This window comes from Heptranchias perlo, chromosome 21 (assembly GCF_035084215.1).
Source record: "Heptranchias perlo isolate sHepPer1 chromosome 21, sHepPer1.hap1, whole genome shotgun sequence".
Lineage (NCBI taxonomy): Eukaryota > Metazoa > Chordata > Chondrichthyes > Hexanchiformes > Hexanchidae > Heptranchias > Heptranchias perlo.
This window is the reverse complement of record NC_090345.1, coordinates 44,573,495-44,597,908: the sequence shown is the minus strand read 5'-3', so window position 1 is coordinate 44,597,908 and position 24,414 is coordinate 44,573,495. Positions and strand designations below refer to the sequence as shown.

The 24,414-nt window shown below is 41.7% G+C and overlaps 1 protein-coding gene across 1 annotated transcript in view; it reads right to left on the bottom strand.

Annotated features, from left to right (window-relative positions):
* The window catches only part of arid5b (AT-rich interaction domain 5B), a 124,610-nt gene that overhangs the window by 94,613 nt on the left and 5,583 nt on the right, over positions 1-24,414 (bottom strand). Inside the window, exon 3 of the mRNA XM_068002606.1 lies at positions 20,091-20,325. Within this exon, the coding sequence (XP_067858707.1) occupies positions 20,091-20,325 (235 nt within the window). The remainder of the gene's footprint in view (positions 1-20,090; positions 20,326-24,414) is intronic.

Below are 24,414 nucleotides of genomic sequence, written 5' to 3'. Positions count from 1 at the left end.
GTTATTCGGTCCTTTGCTCAGCAGTGATCAGCTGATCGTCACACTGTGCTCCACCGCTAATGTTCCTCATATCCCCTTTAAATGTCCAGTTTCTCCCTAGATCACCTCCAACCATCGTAAGATCACCCTGGGCATTCATTCACCCCCCGTTTGATCTGGGATATTGCAATTTGTTTGAGCAATTCCCTTGTCGCCATTTCCTCAATGTAGGGCCAGAGTTCCACCGTTGCATCATGAAACATTGCTCCAGCTCATCGTCATTCCTATTTCATGGGTTACAATGACACCCTGTGTGTTCACCTGAAATTTATACGCTCACTTATACTGGGAAGTGCAGTTCTCCTTCAGTGTGATTTGTTCTCTCCAGACTGGAAATTGACCTGTTTGGGTAACAGTTAGAAATGCAACACATTTTCCACTGTGTTAGTGTCATGTCAAGCAAAAATGTTAGCCGACATTTCTTGGATAAATCAACAAGAGGTAAACCGGCATGTACTACTGTAAATTTTAAATGTTGAATGAACTATATAGTAAGTTCCATATAGAATCATACAGCACGGAAGGAGGCCATTCGGCCCATTGTACCTGTGCCAGCTCTTTGAAAGAGTTGTCCAATTAGTCTCACTCCCCTGCTCTTTCCCCATAGCCTTGCAAATTTCCCCCTTCAAGTATTTATCCAATTGGTAGTGGTTGTTGGAGGCCAATCATCTCAGCCCCAGGGCATTGCTGCAGGAGTTCCTCAGGGCAGTATCCTAGGCCCACCCATCTTCAGCTGCTTCATCAATGACCTTCCCTCCATCATAAGGTCAGAAATGGGGATGTTCGCTGATGATTGCACAGTGTTCAGTTCCACTCGCAACCCCTCAGATAATGAAGCAGTCCGTGCCCACATGCAGCAAGACCTGGATAACATCAAGGCTTGGGCTGATGTCTGGCATGAATGTTACTTGCCACTTAAGTACCAGGCAATGACCATCTCCAACAAGCGAGAGTCTAACCACCTCCCCTTGACATTCAACGGCATTACCATCGTCGAATCCCCCATCATCAACATCCGGGGGGGGGGGGGGGGGGGTCACCATTGACCAGAAACTTAACTGGACCAGCCACATAAATATTGTGGCTACAAGAGCAGGTCAGAGGTTGGGTATTCTGCAGTGAGTGACTCACCTCCTGACTCCCCAAAGCCTTTCCACCATCTACAAGGCACAAGTCAGGAGTGTGATGAAATACTCTCCACTTTCCTGGACGAGTGCAGCTCCAACAACACTCAAGAAGCTCGATACCATCCAGATCAAAGCAGCCCACTTGATTGACACCCCATCCACCACCCTAAACATTCACTCCCTTCACCACCAGCGTACCGTAGCTGCAGTGTGTACCATCCACAGGATGCACTACAGCAACTCGCTAAGGCTTCTTCAACAGCACCTCCCAATCCCGCGACCTCTACCACCTAGAAGGACAAGGGCAGCAGGCACATGGGAACAACACCACCTGCACGTTCCCCTCCAAGTCACACACCATCCCGACTTGGAAATATATCGCCGTTCCTTCATCGTCGCTGGGTCAAAATCCTGGAACTCCCTTCCTAACAGCACTGTGGGAGAACCTTCACCACACGGACTGCAGCGGTTCAAGAAGGCGGCTCACCACCACCTTCTCAAGGGCAATTAGGGATGGGCAATAAATGCTGGCCTTGCCACTGATGCCCACATCCCATGAATGAATTTTAAAAAAATTCCCTTTTAAAAGTCATTATTGAATCTGCTTCCACCACCCTTTCAGGCAGTGCATTCCAGATCATAACAACTCGCTGCATAACAATATTCTCCTCATTCTCCCTCTGGTTCTTTTGCCAATTACCTTAAATCTGTGTCCTCTGGTTACCGACCCTCCTGCCAGTGGAAACAGTTTCTCGCTATTTCCTTGTCCAAAACCCCAAATAATTTTTAACACCTATATTAAATCTCCCATTTTCATTAGTAAATATTTAAAAGTAGCCTAGCAGATCTAGATTCAAACTTTGTCATTAAAGTAAAACTAAGCACGTGAAAAATTCAGTGACTGTTTACATTTTCTGTTGGTCTTTTAGGGATGTTAAATATAACTGGACTTTGGTTCTTGGTCTAAAATGCAAATTTTATTAAACCAACCAGAAAAGTGATAATTACTACCCCTGCTCGAAGAAAAACGTGTTCATACCAACATATTGAGAGCTAGTTCACAATGTAATCTAAATGTAATGAGTAGACAAAACAGATGTCAAAATGTCTTCATTTGAGAAGTGTCGTTTAGATTCAGTATGAGGTATCCAACATGATGTTATGGGAACACCATCACCTCCAAGTTACATACCATCCTGACTTGGACATATATCGTCGTTCCTTCGTCATTACTGGGTTAATATCCCAAAATTCCCTCCCTAACACCATCGTAGCAGCACCATCACAAGGACAGCAGCGGTTCAAAGAGAAGGCCCACCAGCACCTTCTGAGAGTCACTAGAGACACTGCCTTTCCAGCAACACCCACATCCCAAGAACAAATGAATTTTAAAAACTGTGTTTTGCACAGATGGATTATGTAGAAAAGGTTGAGATACAAAAGTTGTGGGAGTCAACTAAACATTTCTGGCAAAAACATTGCTAATCCGATTTTGAGTCTCTTGAGAAATAAATTGGTTTTCATATGAAGAAACAATGCAAATTGGTAGATAGAGCCCAGACGTCCATTTTCATAATGAATCCAAAGTATGATAACATAAGTTAACCTATCAATTACAACGCTCCCAACAAAGAGACTGGTAAGTTCAGCTGAAGATTGCCAGGCCGGATGGCCCTTTCAAAAAGAGCTGTTGGGGGGCAGTCGTAAGTTGTTTCTGGGATATGGGGGGGGGAGCAGACCAGCACTACCCCCGCACCCCCACCACCTCCATCCAGCCTGGCAATCGTCAGCCGAACTTTCCAGTCTCTTTGTTGGGCAGCCCACCATGACGGGAGCTCCCCCCGATCCCGGGAGATCGGCTGGAGTCAGCGGCAGAGGTCCCAGTGCAGGCCGACCCATCTCGACAGTCTTGTCCTGTCCTGTCGTGGATTTTCGGGACCTGCGGGTTTAGCTTTCACTGACGGAATGGTTTGGTGTTGACACAGTTCCTAGTGGGTCTGGTGAGGTGAAGGAACTTGAATAATCGAGATGTCACATCAGTAACCCCAGAAGGACAGACAAGACACATCCCCCATGCTCAGCAGGATCATGTTCCAAACCAGTCTCACTTAGCAGCTACCGAGGTGACAAGTCAGTGGTCACTGATAGAATAAGCTACAAATTCATGAGTCAGATTGATGGATGGCTTCTAGCATATCGCTATAAAATGAACTTATTAAATTTGACGAAAGCCTACTAAATCATTTCTGGGTTATTATGGTGACAATTGAGTGTTTTCAGTTGCAAGGATTAGTCCAACATGCATACTTTCAGGAAATCTTATAGAGGGAAATCACTTATTAATGATAATCCATCAAAATATTTTAAAATTATATACAACTGACAGATGGAGTAACATAGAAAAGAAGATTATTCTGATTTCAAAACAACTGTGGCCACAAAACTTACAAAAATGTTTGAAAGCAATATAAATCAGCTGGCCTAATTCGTTCCAGTTTTTTTTTCTCTCTGGAAGCTGTACAAAAACAACCTAAGGCCTAATTACAATCTGCCTCAGAAACTTTATAAGTGAGCGAGTGAGCGGCACCATTGAAGAGCCTGTTACATATTGAAAAAGTCAAAGCAAGCGAAAGAGTCACAACAAGGGATTGGAAGATCAAAATGGGCCAGAATTTACTGTCAAAATAACAGTAAGGCTAATGGCGGTCGCCGTTATTTACGCGTAAATGGTACAGCGACTTCAGGCAAGGGACAGATGCGCGGTTAAACTCAAATGTCCAAAAGTTGATGTCCGAGATGTGCCGTTCTGCCGTTAGCTTCGCAAAAACAGCATTTCGCTGTCTGCCTCACCATTGAGACGCATTGAACGGCGTGAAGTTGCTGTATTTGCGCGGTCGATACAAACAAAACTCGTCACAGAAAGTTACGTTTTGTCCATTTCTGACTAAGTACTCTTTTAGAGACGTGATAAGTATTAATTACTGTAAGTCAACCTCTCTGGCACTGAAAATTAACTATTACAAGTGTGGAGTCTTATTCCTTCAGCTTTTAATTATTGTTGGAGGTTTAAAAAATGTTACATTTAAAATTAAAAATTTTTTTTAAACTTATTTTTTCTGTCACTTTTTTCTCTCTCTCTTAATCCAATCTTTCTTTCCCTCTTTTTATTTTTCTTTCTGTACCTGATTTGACATTGAATTTACCCACTCTGATTTACACTTCCTTCTCAGTCCTTGCGCTGTTTATTTCTCAATCCTTCAATCTGATTGGTTAAGGAGATACACAGTTGCTGACCCTGTTCGCTCAGGTCCCAGATGCCCTGTTTCCAGCTCACACTTTCAGCAACTTGTCACGCAAAATATTTTAAAACTTAAACGTGCAAGGGCGTGTCTAACTAATGGCAGACACGTTAGATGCCCTGCCACTGCAAATTATGGCCCAATAACTTTTTTTTAAAAAAAGTACAGTCCCAGGGCCTTTAAAATGTCTTGATCCTTTTCCAAAATGTAAGGTTGGGTAATTAAGATTTTATTTCCTATAGCCTGTCCCCACCCACATCTTTACAAATCGCACTCATATTCTTGTCTCATATTAATATGCGAGCGAGCAGCAAAACAAGCATATATGTAAGTTGTTAATTTAAGGAAATTTTTTCTACGTCATACACATGTTTTAATATCATTTTAATCTTAATACGATTTTAAGAATTCATTATGCAGTTGCAAAATGTACATAAAGTACTTCTAACTTTGAGTTAATTAAGAACCCCTTTGGACTACAAATTTAATGAGAATATCTAAATCTTTATTCTTTGCTATCACCGGTGTCTGTCGCAGATACCACTCGAGATTATTAAATAGTCACGTGTAGTGCCTTCGGGTGCAAGATGGTTAGTGATTCTGGCACCGATGGTAATAATGTCAGAAAAAGAAACTAAACATAACAAGGATATTAGCCAATTGGGTGTTGGACACCACTTCAGGGACCCCAAGTTCTGATTTCGCTCTCAATGGTCTTTCAATGGCCTAATCCCTTGAACGGACGTTCCTCACGAGCCCTCGGTTAAGCTGCAAACGGAGCGCCCGATAGTTCAGAACTGTTCCGTCTCAGACTGAAGACGAGCATTTCCCTGCGTAAGCAAACCGCCAGTGGGACAAATCATAGGGCGGCATGCACCTTTAACCATGGAGAAACCTGCAGCCCAGACCATTCAGCTGAAGGAGGCACGGTGCAAAGCATCAGATAGTGTGATGGAGAGGGAAAAACTGTATATATATATATATATATATATACAGTTTTTCCCTCTCCATCACACTATCTGATGTGGATGTGGCACAGGGGCCTTGCATATAATCTTATATAGCGGTCTTGGACAGAGGAAGACCGTATGAGTGCGTTTAGCATTTGCCTCCTAATATCATCAGTAGTAACTATTAGGTTGATGTATTGTAACTAAATAGGCACTTGATGAGTGTAGCTGTGGGAAGGATTCGGCTACTGTTTGTATGCTATGTTTTTTATTTTTATTTTTATTTATATATATATATAAATAAAAATAAAAAACATAGCATACAAACAGTAGCCGAATCCTTCCCACAGCTACACTCATCAAGTGCCTATTTAGTTACAATACATCAACCTAATAGTTACTACTGATGATATTAGGAGGCAAATGCTAAACGCACTCATACGGTCTTCCTCTGTCCAAGACCGCTATATAAGATTATATGCAAGGCCCCTGTGCCACATCCAGTTCTCATTGACGTTTAGCACAGCAGATATGGAATGCTGGCCTTTATATCTAGAGGACTAGAAGACAAGGGGGTAGAAGTTATGCTACAGCTATACAAAGCCCTAGTTAGACGACACCTGGAGTACTGTGTTCAGTTCTGGTCATCGCACCTTAGGAAGGATATATTGGCCTTGGACGGAGTGAAACGTAGGTTTACTAGAATGATATCTGGATTCCAAAGGTTAAATTACGAGATTACACAAACTAGGTTTGTATTCCCTGGAATTTAGAAGATTAAGGGGTGATTTGATCGAAGTTTTCAAGATATTAAGGTGAACTGATAGGGTAGATAGAGAGAAACTATTTCCACTGATTGGGGAGTCTAGGACTAGGGGACATAGCCTAAAAATTAGAGCCAGGACTTTCAGGAGTGAAATTAGGAAACATTTCTACACACAAAGGGTGGTAGAAGTTTGGAACTTTCTTCCCCAAACGGCAGTTGATGCTAGCTCAATTGCTAAATTTAAATTTGAGATTGATAGTTCTGGTAGATGTGCGGTGCGCCAACACTGAACTTAGTCTATGTAGGCACTTCGAAACATTAAAGGAATACATTTTTTATAATTCCCAGCCTAGTCATGTCATCACGTTCTGTTTGCTTTTTTTAGCAGACATTTCTCAGAAATTACTGTTCCTGATCATCTTCTCCATATTTTCCAAAGGGAAATATCTCATAACGTAGCCAGGTGTGTCCAAACTAATTGCCCAGTGTAACCAGATTGCTGATAGGGTCACTTCATTTAACTGGTCAGAGACCAGTTGTAGGCCTGAAGCCTTCAAACGTGGTTATTCCCGGTGCGAGCCTTGTTTCTTTGCAAGCCAATGCAGGAAAATTGTGTTCAGCAGAGAGGTACGATATGTAGCACCAACATTTCGAGGCTTCTATGTTAAAATCAAGTCGCTGTTTGATTAGAAGCAGCTTGGCTCCACCATGTTCAGCCGTGAGGCCACGGTCGGCTTCTGTTTTTGAAACACTGGGGGTCGGGTTGCAAAATTGCCCGGGAGTCACCCGGAATGAGCGATTTGTCTCCTGGACACTGCTGCCAGCAACTCGGGGTAAAGTTTGTCACATGTCCGTGTGCGCACCATCCTGAGTGGCGTTGCTTGCAGTCAAAGAGCTGGTCACCCCACCATTGGAACAGCGGCTCCCCCAAACTCAGCTACAGGGGACCCAACCTTTATAAATAAGTGCATTAACACTTGGAAACTGCAGCAATCGAGTATCATGTGATAGAGTGTCACATGATCAAATCTTCAAGAATACATCCTACCAGTGTTGGCAACCCTATCTGAAGGTAATTTTAACTTTCAGCAATAGTGTAGAACGAGCGATAGTGGATTGGCCACCCATTATGCGCCCCACCTGATTTTTCCTTTACATCGAAGTCTTAACATAGAAAAACACCCCAAGGCACTTCAGAATTGAGCAAGAGTTGGGCAAAGAGTTGAGGAGGTGACTAAGAGGTAGGTTTTGAGGAAGTTTCTGAAGGTGGGCGATAGTTTAAGGCAGACGAGTTTAGGAAGAGAATGCCAGAATATGGTGGGTACCACCAATGGTGGATTGAGAGAGTAGGGAAGGAGTGGCAAAGGGGGTGGGGAGGAGGTAGAGGAATGAACAGTAGACCAGACTCATAAGAGCAGAGTGTGCAGGGTTGGAGGAAGTTGGAGAAAGAGGATGGCACAAGGTTATGGAGGGATTTGTAAATGAAATGAAAGATTTTAAATTCAATCTCCTGGGGAACAAGGACTCAGTGGGGGTTGGTAAAGACAGGGCTGATGGGTGAGCAGCACTCAGTGGGGGATAGGGTAGGGGCGGAGGATGAGTTAGGAGCTTCTGTAGGGGGAACTAGGAGGCCGACTGTTGGAGAATGATAGAATCTTGTAGCACAGAAGGAGGCCATTCGGCCCAATGTGTCTGTGTCGGCTCTTTGAAAGAGCTATCCAATTAGTTCCACTCCCCTGCTCTTTCCCCATAGTCCTGCAGATTTTTCCTGAGCCTGAGAAGTCAAGCTTGTGGGTCACAAAGGCAGGGATGAAGGTTTCAGCGATAATGTGGGTGTGATAGGGTTGGAGGTGGGCGATGTTAAGAAGGTGGAAGTAGGTAATGGACTCGATGTGGGGTTTGAAACCCAACTCAGGGTCAACACTAAAATATTACAACGAAATATTGAAAGTATTTTTATGCATTTCTCAAAGTCTCTCGGTTTTTCCTCAATCTCTCCTCCTTCTGACTGATGAATTATTAAGGCCTCAAGTACATCCAGTTGTTAAAAGTAAACTTCATGATGGTTATGACATTTTATTAGTAATGTTAATATTTCTAACACTCAACACTTCCATTATCTGCAAGGTGGCACCCGACATTGAGAGTGCCGATGCCTGGGGGCACAGAGTGGGGGGACAGCATATCTGATCCTATGTGCACCGCGAAGGAGTTGGGGGGGGGGGGGGCGGAAGGAAGGAGATGAGGCCAGGCGGGTGATGAGACCCGGTGTTGGGGGGGGCGGCGGCAGGGAGAGACAAGGCCGGGGGGAGGGTATGAGACCATTGAAGTCAATGGAGAAGACTGTCGCGTAGGGTGCGAAACGGGCGGCCGATTCACTATCGCCCATTTTGTGCTACCGGCCGAGACCGATTTCACCCCCTCCACTTCCCCCGCCTCCCACCCCAGGTCTCTCTCATGGGAAGCACCAATCAAACCGGGCCACCGTAAAGCGCACCCCCCTTGTGGCCAGCTGAAGCACAGCACTGGCAGGTCCCTGAGACTAAGTCACGTGACCACCTCCCTTCAGCAGGCATGATGCTTGCTGAGATTGCTAACAGGGAGAAAGGGAGGAAATCGCACCCTCGCTCGAAGAGAAATTTTTCTGCCAATTAGAACCAATTGCACATTTCTTATTTAAAGTCACGCACGAGAATACAACGTAGCCTTTAATAGCAGACTGCGACTGCAGATCTTCATTTCTCAGTCTCACTGATTTTTTTTTGTCGTTGTGCCGCTTAAAAGAATTTACACCTCATCTCACAACGTGTAACAGCACAGAATCTTTATACTGCACATTGTCCGTCCTCGCTCTGCAGGGCATTTATTCAAAAAACGTACCCCGATAAGTCCCGGCGTCGACAGACTCAGCTCTGGCTGCTGAGCGCGGCCACTCCTCCGAATCTGGCCCCCGTGTTGTGTCTTCGGCTGCAGCAAGGGAAGGCAGATAAGGAAAGTGGGACGGCACTAAAAAAAAGGGGATTCTTCCAACCTCACAGACCGGAGCAGACACACCCCAGTCAGACCCGCTGATTGAGCCACTCTTCTCTCTTCATTTACACCGCGCAGCGTTCAAAAAAAAACATTCAAAACACCATGTAAGCAGCACATTCAATCAAAATACCACACCAGGCAGCTTATCAGAAAAGCAGGAACATGACTGCAAAATAACTGATTACAACAGATAAAAACAAATAAAATCTTTCGAGGCCTTTTTCATTTGTACCATGAGTCATATTAATAAACCATACAGTTGTTTCAGTCACAGAAACAGGACAGACAATAAAACTATTCATTTCCTAAAAGGTCACCCTGGGAGAAGCACATATTGTTTCGTAGCCTATCAGTGAAACTATTATTCAACGCGAGAAATAAAATATTATAACAAGTACTTTGAAAAGTACTGATGGGTTCATTAGGGAGACCAGAAAAAAAAACAATTTGCAGAGGGAAATCTGAAGACAATTAATCACTCGCTTGTTTTACTTAATTTTCCAATCTGTTTACACTTTTCCAACTACAAATGCATTTTTTATGCCCCAGCTCACAATTTACATCATACAGACTCAGATTGCTGGCCCCGCGCCAAGTTGCAGTCATGAGGAAACTAACTGCACATGAACAGATTCAGTGTTTCATAATGGATAAAGGAACATGTAAATTTTCAGTATGTCAGCAAATAAAAAATCATGGCACACAGACTGCATACAAAACAATCTGAACATTTAAAACAAGCCTGTTCCACTCACATGGGTGCAATGGAAGTAGCTCCAACTATAATCACAACTTTTCACTGCTTCTTGTAATTGTTTTTTTTTCTCTCTCTCTAAAGATGAAGGTTTTTAATTCGTTAATTTAAACTGCGGCTCTCTGCGTTTATACTACCAATAAAACTCCCGAGTCAAAGACTACCCTCGCAAAACAGCAAAAGCCAAAAGGGCACTGAGCCAAACAGAGTTAACAGATTAATCACTGTTCATTCCTTTCTGCTCGACAACAAGCTTGCTGCAAGTACATAGGATACCCACTACAAGTGCCATCAATCATTTGGGGATGAAACAAAAAGGGCAAAAATTTGGACCCATGTAGCTGAGGTGACTACAACCCAGCCCGGACGAAGAAAATTAAGTTTCCAGCCAAAAAAAAAAATTGATTGCATCCCTGGACCTTAACTATTCAACTAGAAACAAATGCACAGCCCAATCACTTGTTATTTCCTTGTAAAATGAGATGGCAACTTCAAAACAGAAAAGAATAATAGGTTTCATTTCCAAATTACTTTCGAATCAGAAGACTGGAAGATTTAGTGGTTTCCTGTTACAGCTTGCAAAAAAAAAGATACTACATAATTAGCCCAGTCTTTTTTCCCCAGCAGTTTTCAATCTGTCCTAAAAATGACAACATAATCTAACCCTCTTTAATATGATTCAATTAAGATATAATGCTGCTCGTGCAGAATATCCATGCAGAATATCCTCAATTACCCAGACTCTGTGGTGTGAACATGTTTGCATCTTAAAAGGAGAGTATATTGTTGTAATTCTGATTTTCAAATCCATTCTGACACAGATATATTTTGTATGATTTTATTATGTACAAGTGACATTGTGCAATGTATTTTAAAGCCTTGGGGGCAAATTTCTCTCTAAGTCGGTGTCGCAGCAAAGGGAATATTGCAACAGCTTTATTTTTGTAAGTTTTCAGTGAGTCTGTGGGCTTGCACACTTAGAAACAAGGGTTTCAATTCAACTTAAGGCTCTCTAGTTGTCTGTAAAGGAAAATGAGATGGATCTGAGACAGTCTTAACCTAGTGGTCACAAAGGAAGACCACAAGACCGTCCGTAGTTCCGCACTAAAGTAGTAACGTCACGCAGATAGGCCACGATGTCTGTGGTCAAAGTGGAAGCATTGCACTGGAGGAGGTCAAGGTGCTGTTCTGAGGTTGGGTTAAATCACCGTGTGAGTGGGGTCTAGGTATGGATGTGAGCAACAACAACAACTTGCATTTATATAGCACCTTTAACATGGAGAAACGCCCAAGGCCCTTCACTGAGGTGCATTCAGACAAAAATTGACACCGAGCTAAACAAGGAGATATTGGGAGGTCTGACTGAAAGCTTGGTCAAAGAGGTGGGTTTTAAGGAGGGTCTTAAAGGAGAGGTAGAGAGGTATGAGGAGGGAATTCCAGAGAGCGGGGCCTAGACGGCTGAAGGCATGGCTGCCAATGGTGGGGCGAAGGAAGGGAGGGATGTGCGGGAAGCCAGAGTCGAAGGAACAGTGAGTTCTCGGAGGGTTGTAGGGCTGCCTCCGGTTTATAAATTGGGATCCTTTGGCATACATAGGACCGCAACGCAAATGTGTGGAACTGATGGGCAGACAACCCCTCCCCGGCCCACTTTAAGTCATTACATGCGGTGCGGATTAATGTAGAAGCTGGCGGACCCCTCACAGCACCCACCCCCCCACCCCACGAATGGCGAACTGCGTGCGAGCACTGATTTGGCGCTGGCAGCCCATTCTGTGAATGAAAATGAGGCCCGACGATTGAAATGGACCTCTTGGCAAGGACATCGGGCGGGCAGTATGATTACACCCCCCACCCCCGGAACCTGGGTACCTGCCCAAAGGTAAAATCAGCCCCAGGAAGGTTAGAAAGAAAATGGGAGGCATTTGATGCCAGGACACAAGCAACTAAAATGTGCTATTAAAGCATCTTTTCACTCCCACCAAGCAAGCAAAACTAAAATAGCTAGAGCTTAAAATATTTATTGTGTGGAACGATTTTGTTCTTCAGTCAATAACCCGCATTTGCTTTTTTTCTCATTATTATTTTTAGTCTCGCAAGCACATTTTGGCAGTAGCGTTTTTATTTTTAACTACCTTTGAGTATAGATTAAGGGGATCTAATTGAGATGTTTGAGATGATTAAAGGATTTGATAGGGTAGATGGAGAGAAACTATTTCCTCTTGTGGAAGAGTCCAGAATAAGAGTACACAACCTTAAAATTACAGCTGGGCCGTTCAGGGGTGATGTCAGGAAGCACTTCTTCACACAAAGGGTGGTGGAAATCTGGAACTCTCTCTCCCAAAAAGCTGCTGAGGCTGGGGGTCAATTGAAAATTTCAAAACAGATATTGACAGATTTTTGTTAGGTGAGAGTATTAAGGGATATGGAACCAAGATGGGTAAATGGAGTTAAGATACAGTCACGATCTCATTGAATGGCGGAACAGGCACAAGGGGCTGAATGGCCTACTCCTGTTCCTATGTTCCTATTTTTAAACTACTGATATATTTGGTGCTTCACAAAGGAAATAAGGTTCATTTTGTAATATCTCCTCTCTCGTACGGCATGCAAAAGTATCGATGCAAGCAGCTTTTCATAAGTTCTATTTTGACCTGAGGCAACGAGGCAGCAGAAAAGACAGGAACATATTTTACAAATTACGGGGTATCCATTGTTTGACTGAGTTAATACAATAATTTATCACATGATTCCTTACGAATGCAATTACTGTACCAGCACACAAAGAAAACACAACATGATTAGAAATAGTTTCGACGCACTTGTGACACATTTCAACAGAGATTTGCGTGAACTATTATTTTCAGCAAGCTGGCCTGAAATCTATTAATCACAGTCGTCGTCACAGGTTCTATTCAGCTGCTAAGATAAGGAGAGGCATTCAGAATTAAAAAAATATTTTAATAAGATGCGATAAGGCAATTATCTTAATGTGCTGTGGAAACTAAAAGCAGCTTTCACAAATAGAAGCTAATCACTGAGCAAAGAAATGGTTGACATTTTAGGACTGTGCGAAAATAGAATTCAAGCTGCTTTTTTTAGGGCACAATACAGTCAAATTGGAAACCAATGTTTCCGTCCTTTATTTTGCCTTTGAAACAATGGCAAGATATTTTCTCGAAGGTGACTTAACAATTCAGCCTAAGAATTAAACAACTGGTGGTACAGATATTTCAAATTGTAATTGCATCCCCGATGGATTTTATCAAATGATGTAACTTTGAATTTAAGCAAGAGCATCGCAAAATGAGTAACAGTTGCAACACACATAGTTTGCTTCCTTATTAGAAATTAGAAACTAGAACGCTGCAAAAACCCCTTCAAATCTGGGACTCTCTTTAATGCACGTGTAGCAGTGTTCGGGTAGGGTGATTGAAAGTGCAAGTGCCTTATTGCATTTAAATTAAAATTTTAATTCTGACTTGCTTTTTAAACATTTCTCCAAAAATGTTGTACTGATTGTAATGTGAATGTTAGCGCTGATTATCAATATAATGGGCCTAATTTTGCTGTGAGCAGCGAACGAGCGGCACTCGCCGTGTGTTAGACTTACACTCGCCCATAGACTTTCCATGGGGTTTTGCTCGGCAAGTTCCTGTCAGCGAGAGATCCAAACGGGCATCTGGGACCTGTGTGAACAGGGCAAGCAACTGTATATCTCCTTAACCAACCAGACTGAAGAATCGTTAATGAGCAGCGCAAGGACTGAACCAGGAAGTGTAAGTTAGAATAGTGAATTCAATGTCATATCAGGTACATTTTTTTTTGGGGGGTTTGTATATTCGGTGGCCTTTTTAGGTGACACCTTTCTGTCTGCTCACTGTGATTGCCTTGGCAACGGGCAGTAATCACCAGGCATTGTTTTGTGATCTTAAAATGCGAAGGATTCGAAAATGTCATTTCCACACCGCCTGAGGAAGGGGAAAGCCCCCGAAAGCTTGTGGGATTAAAAATAAAATTGTTGGACTATAACTTGGTGTTGTAAAATTGTTTACAAATATCAGGTACAGAAAGAGAAATAAAGAGAGAGGGAAGGAAAGGTTGGAGTAAGAGAGAGAGATAAAAGAGACAGAAAGAAAAAGAAAATCTCCAACAATAATTAAAATCTGAAGGAATGAGGCATCACACTTGTAAAAGTTAATTTTCAAGTGCCAGAGAGGTTGTTTGGCAGTGATTAAGACTTACCACACCATTAAAAGGGTCCTTACACTGGAATGGACAAGCCCTAACCGATTGTGGCGAGTTTAGTCCGTATCTCCGATGTCATTACAGGAACTTCACGGGAGTCAGACGGTGAGATGCCGTTTTCTCGCAGCTTACGCGCATCTTGGACAGCAACTTCTGGACTTTTGCACTTAACTGCATGGGCACTCGCTGGAAGGTGCTGTCCGATTTGTGCATAAATAACGGTGAGCGCTGTTAGCCTCACCGTTACTTTCACAGCAAAATCCGGCCCAATATGTTAAAAATCTGACATCAGCCCACACTTCCTGTCAACTTTTTCCATTATAAATTCCTATGTTCATATTTATAATGGAAACTGCCTATGTAAACTTGTCACACTGTAATTTCACCCTCCCGCCAATGAACTTATAATGGTTATGTACAAATAAGAAGAGAATGCATGAATTTCAAATGGAGACTGAATTACATCTGCGCACCCTCGGCCAATTATCACCCCCACCCTCGCCCTCTAACCCCACGTCAGCTGAACTCTACACTTGACTCCCAGTGAGTAATGCCACGCAAGGTTGACTAGTAGTTTATTAAGTCTTTGATATATCTGAATTGGCACACCTTTCACCCACCGTCAACTTGAACTCATCTAAAACTCTGCTGCCTGTATCCTAACTTGCACAAGGCCTGTTCACCCTTCATCCCTGTGCTCGCTGACCTACACGGGCTCCTGCCTTGATTTTAAAATTCTCATCCTTGTGTTCAAATCCCTCCATGGCCTCGCCCCTCCTATTTCAGTCACCTCCTCCAGCCCTGCAAACCTCCGAGATCTCTGCACTCCTCCAGTTCTGGCCTCTTGCGCATCCCCGATTTTCACTGGCGGCCGTGATTTCAGCTGCCTAGGCCCTAAGCTCTGGGATTCCCTCCTTAAACCTCTCTCTTCCTCCTTTAAGTCACTTCTTAAATCCTATCTTTGACCACTGTCCTAATATCTCATTATGTGGCTTGGTATCAAGTTTTGTCTGATAATGCTCCTGTGAAACGCCTTGGGACGTTTTTACTACATTAAAGGCGCTATATAAATATATAAATGCAAGTTGTTGTTGAAATAACTTCAGGGCATTTCCTCAGGCTGGGGGGGTGGTGCGGGAGGGGGGATTCTATAACTTCGGCAGGTACACCGTCTACCCAGGGTCTCGGCCAATCTTCCATCAAAGTTACTTTGGTTGATTGGGAAACCACCCCCAAGGAAATTCGCATGCAAACAAGTTGTATTTAAAGGTCTGGATAAAATTTATTTTTGGAGGGAAGTCAAAAGTGGAGAAGAGAAAGACAAACTTTCAGCAACGAGGAGATTCAGGCCGAGAGTCGGGACTTTCCGCCTTCATTCATTACAGCTCCTACTACCGTGAGGCTTTGAATCTTAACATTGCGATTTCCCAAAAAAAACTACACGATCTGAGCTTAATTTGTGGGAGGATTACATGCAGCATGTGAGATTTTTACTGCCCAGTTCCAAATTCTCAGTGTGAGAGTGCAGATAGCTTGGCTTCTGTCCATTGTATCTTGTCCAGAAAATTCTAAGCTACCTCCGACATGCGAAAAAAATTCTGTGTCTGCATGTAGACTGGCATATACTGCGTATATAAATGTATAGAGTCGTGAAACTGAGACAAGAGGTATACTTGTGTAATGGGTATATTTAGAATTTTAGCGCATAATTAATAAAGAGTGTGGACAAAGTCAGTGGTGCAACAGAAGATTTACCAAAGTGGAGAGCAACTGAGGTGGACACTTGCTCACAATTCCTCAATTAGGGCTGTTGTATCAATATGGTATTTGAGACAATCAGATCCAAGTGTGACATGGACTTTTTGTGTGTGACATTTTCACGTGTGACACTTTCAAGTGCGACAGACAAAGTAGATGCAACACTTTCACATATGACTAGCAGACCTCCCGTGGTGTTGCTCAGAGGTAGTCTGGGGTCTGAAGTATGGTTGTGATGTTTAGCCGCTAATCTGGCATGTGTGTTTAAGGTCAGTGCTCAATTATTCCCTGTGTAAGTTCCGGTAACTCCAGCTGGTTATAAATTGCTCAGGTCAATTAGAGGTCAGCAAACTGCTTGGAAATTTCAGTCACCTGGTTAATGACTGGCTTTCTTTCTTTTATCAAGATTGTTTTGTAACAAAGCCTGATGTATGGATTCAAAATTTCTGCTGGGGTGAGGGGGCCAAGGGTGCAGAAATTTAGGGTGGAACCTGCTTACTCCAGGACTTGCCCCCATTTGCCGTGACCTTTTAGATCCTGGTGAGGGGGTACCTGTGGGCGCATCTTCTATCTGACCTGCTACATCAAGGTGGTGTGTCTGAGGGGGTTCTCAGGTTATCCCAGGAATTCCAGCCTTTATGCCCTCCGTAGGCCTGAGCAGAACACAGCAGCTAAGAGCTGACATGAGTCCCACTGAGGGGCTTAAGAGGCCCCAAACCTTTACTAGGGAAAGGTAATTGATCCCAAATGGGATGGATTACATTGCCCAAGAGGCCTGTTTACTCCACTGGAAGCAGAAGATGCAAATCTAGGGCTTCTCTCCGCCATCTTAAGGTAATTTCCTGTGTGTCATACTACTTTGTCACATCCAAGTGTCACACTCACCTTTTTGTGTTACATTTCAAAGAAAAGTACGAAGAAAAAAATTATATACCTTTCCATGAACACAAACTCCAGATGCAAGATGCCTTCCATCTCTAAATTGACCTCTGTATGACCCCAGTGTTTACGTGACAGCAATTACAGCTTGTAGCCCTAAAGGGACACGCCTACACTTTACATGGTATAATGTTCCTGACCTTATAAAGCAGCACATCCTCGGACTCACTGCTAGCTGCGCAACAGGAAGTTTTCTAGTAATATTAGCCACTGGGCTGCTCACAGTCTGTTGGAGAATCGCTATTTATAAAAGGGACGGGAGAATTATTCCATGCACCATGTATTATTCTGCTGCTAAAGAGCTGCGGCATCCCTTTAAAGCTGCAATAATTACTCTGCCTTCCTCAGGTCAATTCGAGACTAACTACTCTTAGCAGATCCTCGGCTTAATTAGAGAATGGATTTGCTTTCTTTTTCTTTTTAAGTGCAACTCCTGGAGTCAAGTAGAAAATATTTTCTGTTGGCGGGTAGTTTTTCTGTATATTGGAAATTATTGACTCTTGTCCTCTATTTTATACTTTTTTTAAAAAAAGCGACACTTGCTGCTCCCAAGGGAGGTACATTGAGTAGCAGCTGCCTATAAATCCTGGCGCCAGGTCCGAACAAACGAGCAGGAAACAACTGGCCCATCTTTTTTGTAAAAAATGCTATTTGCTCATTGGCAAAATGTGACAGACGGATGCATCTCCAAATTGATGACAGACAGACAGACAGACCCTTTTACAGACTTGAAGTATGGACACATAACCCCATAGTTTCAATGGTTTAATAATAGATCTAATATATTACACCACCAATGAATGATATAACTTCCAACTATCGAAACAACCCATAAACTGAACTTTAAACCGATACTTTATGTGTCTGATCCACTTAACTTTACAGCTGCCAACAGCTAGTCATCTAAACTTTTCAAAATCAAAACTTATTCAGCATCTGTTAAACTGCATGGAAAATTGGTTGAGTACTACAAATCCAAAAGTGGTTTAATATATCAATACTGGCCTAGTCAGTGCAATACATTGATCGGTGTGTGCTTAAAACTAGCTGATACGCAAAGACTCATTCATATGTTTAGCAAATATATGCTTGCTTGTGCAGCAGCTCATCAAATTAGCAGCTTAATTTAAGAGATGGACCCTGAATCCTAAAGTAATCAGGAACAGAAAATGGCAGAACAGGAAGCTTGGTTGAAATTGCACTCTCAATTGGCATTTTGATCTTGGTTGAACTCTGCGGATTGTTTTTTGTTCATTCTTGGATGGGCCCTGTGGTGGTCATAGGTCTCCACATTTGAGGGGGGGGGGGGGGTGGGGGGTGGAGGCAAGAAGAAAGTATCAGCGCCACTAACTATGTCCGACAAAACATGCTTCACCATAGCCGTTGCTGACGTCTAGATGGTCAAACGCACAAAATTTATAGAGCGCAATGTCGGGGCAAGAAGGTAGAACAGAGAGAGAGAAAAGATTGTTTTAAAAATGTATTGGGCAGGCTGTCCTTATACATCCAAACATTTTTAACTATTCAGGATCAACACATAGAATCGTACAGCACGGAAGGAGGCCATTCAGCCCATCATGTCTGTGTCAGCTCTTTGAAAGAGCTTATCCAATTAGTCCCATTCCCCTGCTCTTTCCCCATAGCGCTGCAAATTTCTCCTTTTCAGGTGGTACATTCCAGATCATAACAACTCGCTGTGTTAAAAACAAATCCTCATTTCCCCCCTGGATTTTTTGCCATTTATCTTAAATCTGTGTCTTCCGGTTGCTGACCCTCCTGTGACTGGAAACAGTTTCTCCCTATCTACTCTATCAAAACCCCATATAATTTTAAATACCTCTATCAAATCCCCTAGGATTTGATTTTTAAAAATTAAAAACACATAGGCCTAGAACATGCCCATTCAGGTTACCTGCGTTAGGTTCTACATGACCAACTGTTTACTAGCTCCAGGCAACATGATAGTTGGTAATGTAGACTTGTGATGTGCATGGATAGAAACCAGCCTGGCAAAACCTTTAAATCCCTATTCAGGACTGCTAGTTATTTGAACGGCTTACTACTGCTGTATTAACCTTTAGTCTCTTCATAACTGACAAATGAATAACACTTGAAGCTGTATTTTCAGCAGCCCTGGACAGAACTACCTTCAATATTTTACTGATAAAATGGGTACTCTGCAAATTCATTCTTAGTTTACATCACAACTAATCATACTCATTATCACAATATGAATTAGATACTGTGATACAGCATTTACTACATTCCTTGAAAGAACTAAAAAGGGACATTTTTCAAGATGCAAAAACACAACTTTATTAAATTATAAACCTGGGGATTTACAATTCTTGACTGTATTCTTTAAAACTGCACTAACATCAGGGGAAGGGGAACCAATCAGTGAACACCTTAAATAGCTTATGCTGTTACCATACCGATATGACTTAATTCTAAATAGGTCACTCAGCAAAATAAAAATCAATGGCAGAAAAGGACAGAATGTTTTTAAAATACTAGTAATTTGCCTACAATGTTGCCCCTGGTCATTTGATAAGTTTTTTTCTTGATACAAGATGGTGACAGTTGGTACAGACTTCAGAAATGTGCTCCACAGAGCTACCTAGTGATCAGAGCCTACATTACATTGTGACAGTTGACATAGCAAAACTGATTAATAAATGTTGACAGAAAAGAACGGCCAAAAATTGTGACAACAAAAAGTAGGATTTGTGGAAAGTAGGTGTGCATCTTATGCAACATTTTTTAGATAGACAGATAGATACATAGGTAGATAGATAGATAGTTAGTTGCAGTTTCAAATGGATAACATATTTTTGATACTGGCTACTGATTATATAAAACAATGAAAATCAAACAGTTTAAATGACAGACTCATATTTTTTGCTTGCATGTCTAATAACACCAAACTTAGAACTCTCCAAGGAGGAACATCAATGACACAAAAACATCATAAATGTCACAACGGCTGAAAACAGCAAACGCCAAATTGCAAGCCATTAAATTCTGCCAGAGACCCAGTAACTTCAATGAGAATATACACATCTGCTCAGTATCAACTGAACCTTAAACTGAACCGAAAGATAATGGGAAAGAGCGGCTTTCAAATTGAATCTTGAGCTCAAATAAAAAATTGTTTTAAAAAATAAATAAAATAATTACCAAGGTCAGTCTTTTCTTTTAATACATCCTTAAAATTGAGGCCACTGTTGAGGGTGCATTGCCTGTAGTGATGCAGGGCTTCCTTTTGTCCATTCATCCCCAGCTCCTTTCTCTTTGAGGGTTTCAGTGACACAGCCCCGAGGCCCCGTGTCCATGTGCTGAAATCTGAGCACGCCCATTTCATCAGGTCATCCAGCTTCACGACTACTTTCTCCAAAACAGCTACAACTTCATCCTGTAAACAACACCAGAAACAACAAAGAAAAAGTAATATGACCTTGCTGATCTTTAATGATACACAGCAACATCCTTTACATTTCAGACAATCCCATTTTCAATTTACTACCAGGTGTGACATTTACAACTAAGTATAAGTAAAATATTTTAAGTTTCAAAATTAATTCTATTGATGATTGAATGATATATTTCTTAAATTACTGCCCAATTTAAATTTCTTTTCCCTCCGCATCTTTAGATGGAATCATACAGCACGGGAGGAGGCCATTTGGCCCATCGTACCTGTGCCGGTTCTTCAAAGAGCTATCCAATTAGTGCCACTTCGCCTGCTCTTTCCCCAAAGCCCAGCAAATTTTTCCTTTTCAAGTATATATCCAATTCCCTAATGAAAGTTACTATTGAATCTGTTTCCGCCACCCTTTCAGGCAGTGCATTCCAGATCATAACAACTCGCTGCTTAAAATAAAAACTCCTCATCTCCCCCTGGTTCTTTTGCCAATGATCTTAAATCTGTGCCCTCTGGTTATTGACCCTTCTGTATTATTCTCCAGCTGAGAGGATGAGCATGTAACCTGCTTTCAGACACTTGCAAATCGAATCTGTAATAAACTATTCGAAAGTGCACGTGAGCAGCCCAGGGTGACTTTCCTTCCAGTTTTTCTCCCTCCCTCTGGAGAGCCATCTGACCTCGACTCTACATCTCCTCCAGACAGCAAGGCTGATCACAAAAAATGAAACAACATCCTATCACTCTGGAGCACAGTCTGTTGGTTCACCATCGCAGTGTGCCACTCTGCTGCCTAATCGATTTATATTAAGTATTTTATTTTTCCGCATTACCTCTTTACTGAGTATATTTATCTGTAAGGGATACCATGAAAATGTGTTCAGCAAGAGTGACCAACAACCTTTTAACGGAAAGAGTAATGGTGACAAGCTAATATTTTGCTCACCATTTGCAAATAAAATAAGTAGGATAAAAGTCCACTGGCAGAAAAAAAACAGATGTAAACATTTATTTAAGGAAGGTTCAAATAATTAATGTAAACAAGATCTGTGTAATCTTAATGTCAACTGTTAGTCGGATAGTTTGAGTGTTGTATTCAGAAGGTCATTGAGCAAGGTAGTTTAAAAGACACAGTACAGGAATAAGTTTGAACGGTTATAAATGTTCTACATATAGTTCTACAGAATCTTAGATCTCATTTCCATCGTTATTTTTGTTTAAACTTTTGAAATCCTTTCTAGTCTTGTGACATGCAATTCTTTGCTTTCATACTGCATGAATGATTTCCTGTAAATTTCGAACATGATTCTATGATTATAAAGCTGAACCAGCAAAAATGATCATGAAATGAATGTACTGAATATTTGCATTTCATAATAGCATTGGAATAATCAATCAAGATTATTTTAATTGCAGTTTAGATGCTCATCTCAAAGAACAGAGGAGATTACATTTAAAGTGCACTAATGGATCCATACCAAACCATTTTAAATCTAACACTTCTGCAAATTCTTCCAGCTTTCTTCCCCAAATAATACCAAGTTCATGCTTTCTAATAATGAAATACCCAGTTGAAGATCCCAATTAAACACGTTGTAAATTGAATGGGATTCTCACACTGTTAACACAAGACATAATTAGTACTTTAAGTTAAAAATAGTTAAAAGCCTATCTTCATTAGTGATGAAAAACATTGCCTGCATTAGTTTGAAGAAATAAGATTTGCGACATAAAGCCTGAATGCAGGAAACATACCAAACATAAAAGACATTTTATAGGTTTTGTTATCCATTTTGAATCTTCTGTTGTCGGATGGTTTGTTTGAATTCTGTTTCATACTTTCTGCCTTGATGAACACATCTGCTAGCTGTGTAGGCAGTAATGCTTGTAATATGAGAATGTGAAAACAATCACTTCCCGAAGTTCATCAAATCAACTTTTATGCCAGAATTTCCAGATGCTTGTCCAAATACAATTTTTTAATAGTGGGATTATATACTGAGTAAAAGCTTCTATCTGAAAAGTACTTTATGCCTAAAGCCAGCACACTTATTTTTTACATTCATTATATTTAAATATCTGAATACAAAAAATAAAATCCTCGGATACAAATGTAACAGAGCCGAAAGATTTATTAGTCCCTGTAAATCGTAAGAACAAAGGTTAAAGAGATTGCTTGATATAACAGACCATACGAAAGCAGAATTGAAGATCACCAAAGTGCTTTATTTAGTGAAAACATCTAATATCCATCTTAAAAGACAGCAAAGGAGTAATAGTTTACCATAATGTGTAATTTTCAGGCAATCATATTACAGAAAACTTCCCATGTCACAAAATGCCAATAAACTATATAATAAAATGTCGCTTACAGTTAGCAGTGAAATTGTATGCACCCATCCATATAATAATGTTAGTTAATGTATGGTTTGGTCTGTTCAACCCTTTGATAAACCAGCTACCAAAAGAAAGAAAATCTGTCATGCTGAGAATGTTTCAGTCTGTTGCCTCATGAGGTCAAAGAAAGAATTCCTCAGGTCAAAACAGATTAGTACACCTGCTTTGCTGTCTATTGAATTACTGACCTAGCAACATGAGAAATGATGCCTAGAGGAACGAGAAAAGCCTTTATGTAAAGTGGCTATCTAGTAATTCACGTTCTCAAAAAAGACTTAGATTTTCAATGTTGTTCTGGTTCTATATTCAATTAACAAAAAGCTCAATGAAGGGACAATATAAATCCACATTTACATTCTAACCTTATTAAGCCCTGTAAATGTTATATTAAACATGAATGACAAATATGCATTTTGAACTGTAAATTGTATTACTCATTGTATGAACTATGGTCTTAAAATGTGTTATCATTGCCATAAATGATTTGCACTAGCTTCAATAATAAAACCATAATTGTCTGGTATGTCTCAACACCAGATAGCATTTTTCAGATTGCTATTCTGGGCATTGCACAATAGTATCATGGCAAAATGAGAAAAGACAAAACAAATTATATTAAAATATACACTTTTCATTGCATTTTCTTCTCTTGTCCCCTCTCCTTTCCTGAAGGCACTAGCTACCCTCCTACCCAAATTACCATTCTTCATTTCCAACCTTACAACACTTCAATAGTACTTAATTGGCTGTAAAGTGCTTTGGGACGTCCTGAGGCCATGAAAGGCGCTTTATAAATGCAAGTCTTTCTTTTTTCATGTGTGGAGCTGGACAGTGAATGTCAGCGTACTATTTGACTGCAGGAGGTATCACCACCAAGCCTCTCCTGTTCTCGCCCGATGTCCATGCTTTTCAGTAGGCGTCACCAGATAACCAGCGGCGGTGGGAGCCCCGAACAATTTTTCTCCTTCCTAGCCCTGAGCGCCGAGGCCATTAGTAGCCCCTTAACTGCGATTGGCTAGCTCAGCACGGACCAGGAGTCCAAACCTGGGATCGTTTGGCCTTATGCAGACCTACTGCAACGAGTAGTGTCTTTACCCTATAGCCCATAGGGAGACTTTATTGTCACATTTTCAGTGCTAATTTGATTACATAGACCATAGAATCTTACAGCACAGACAGAGGCCATTCGGCCCATCATGCCTGTGACGGCTCTTTGAAAGAGCTATCCACTTTGCAGCTACCTGTATATCAGACAGTACTGCGTCCGTACTTCTTGTAACTCAAGCTGTTGGTGCCTGAAAGCAGAGGGGTCCGAGCTTGAGCCTTACTGGGCGGTGTATGTGCATCCCAGGGAGCCTCGGGGCCACATGTGTGAAGTTTAAATCCGTCTCCATTAATTTGCATCTATCTCAAGTCACAAGCACTGACAGGTCTTGGTGTTTTTAATTTAGGATTTCTCCACCAGTGAGGGACGAGCATTAAGAACAGTCCTTTCCAAACCTCCAGGCCCACAATGTTCAAACCAGCAAAACATTAGGGGGATGTAGTACTGAGTTGTCTGGACTTCTGGAGTGCGTAGGACTTGCATGTGGGCCATGATTTGCAACTTAGACACTCCTACATTGGAGGCCTTTCATCATGCCCATGTACTGTTTTGCAACAGACTCATGTTAATGTTTGGTA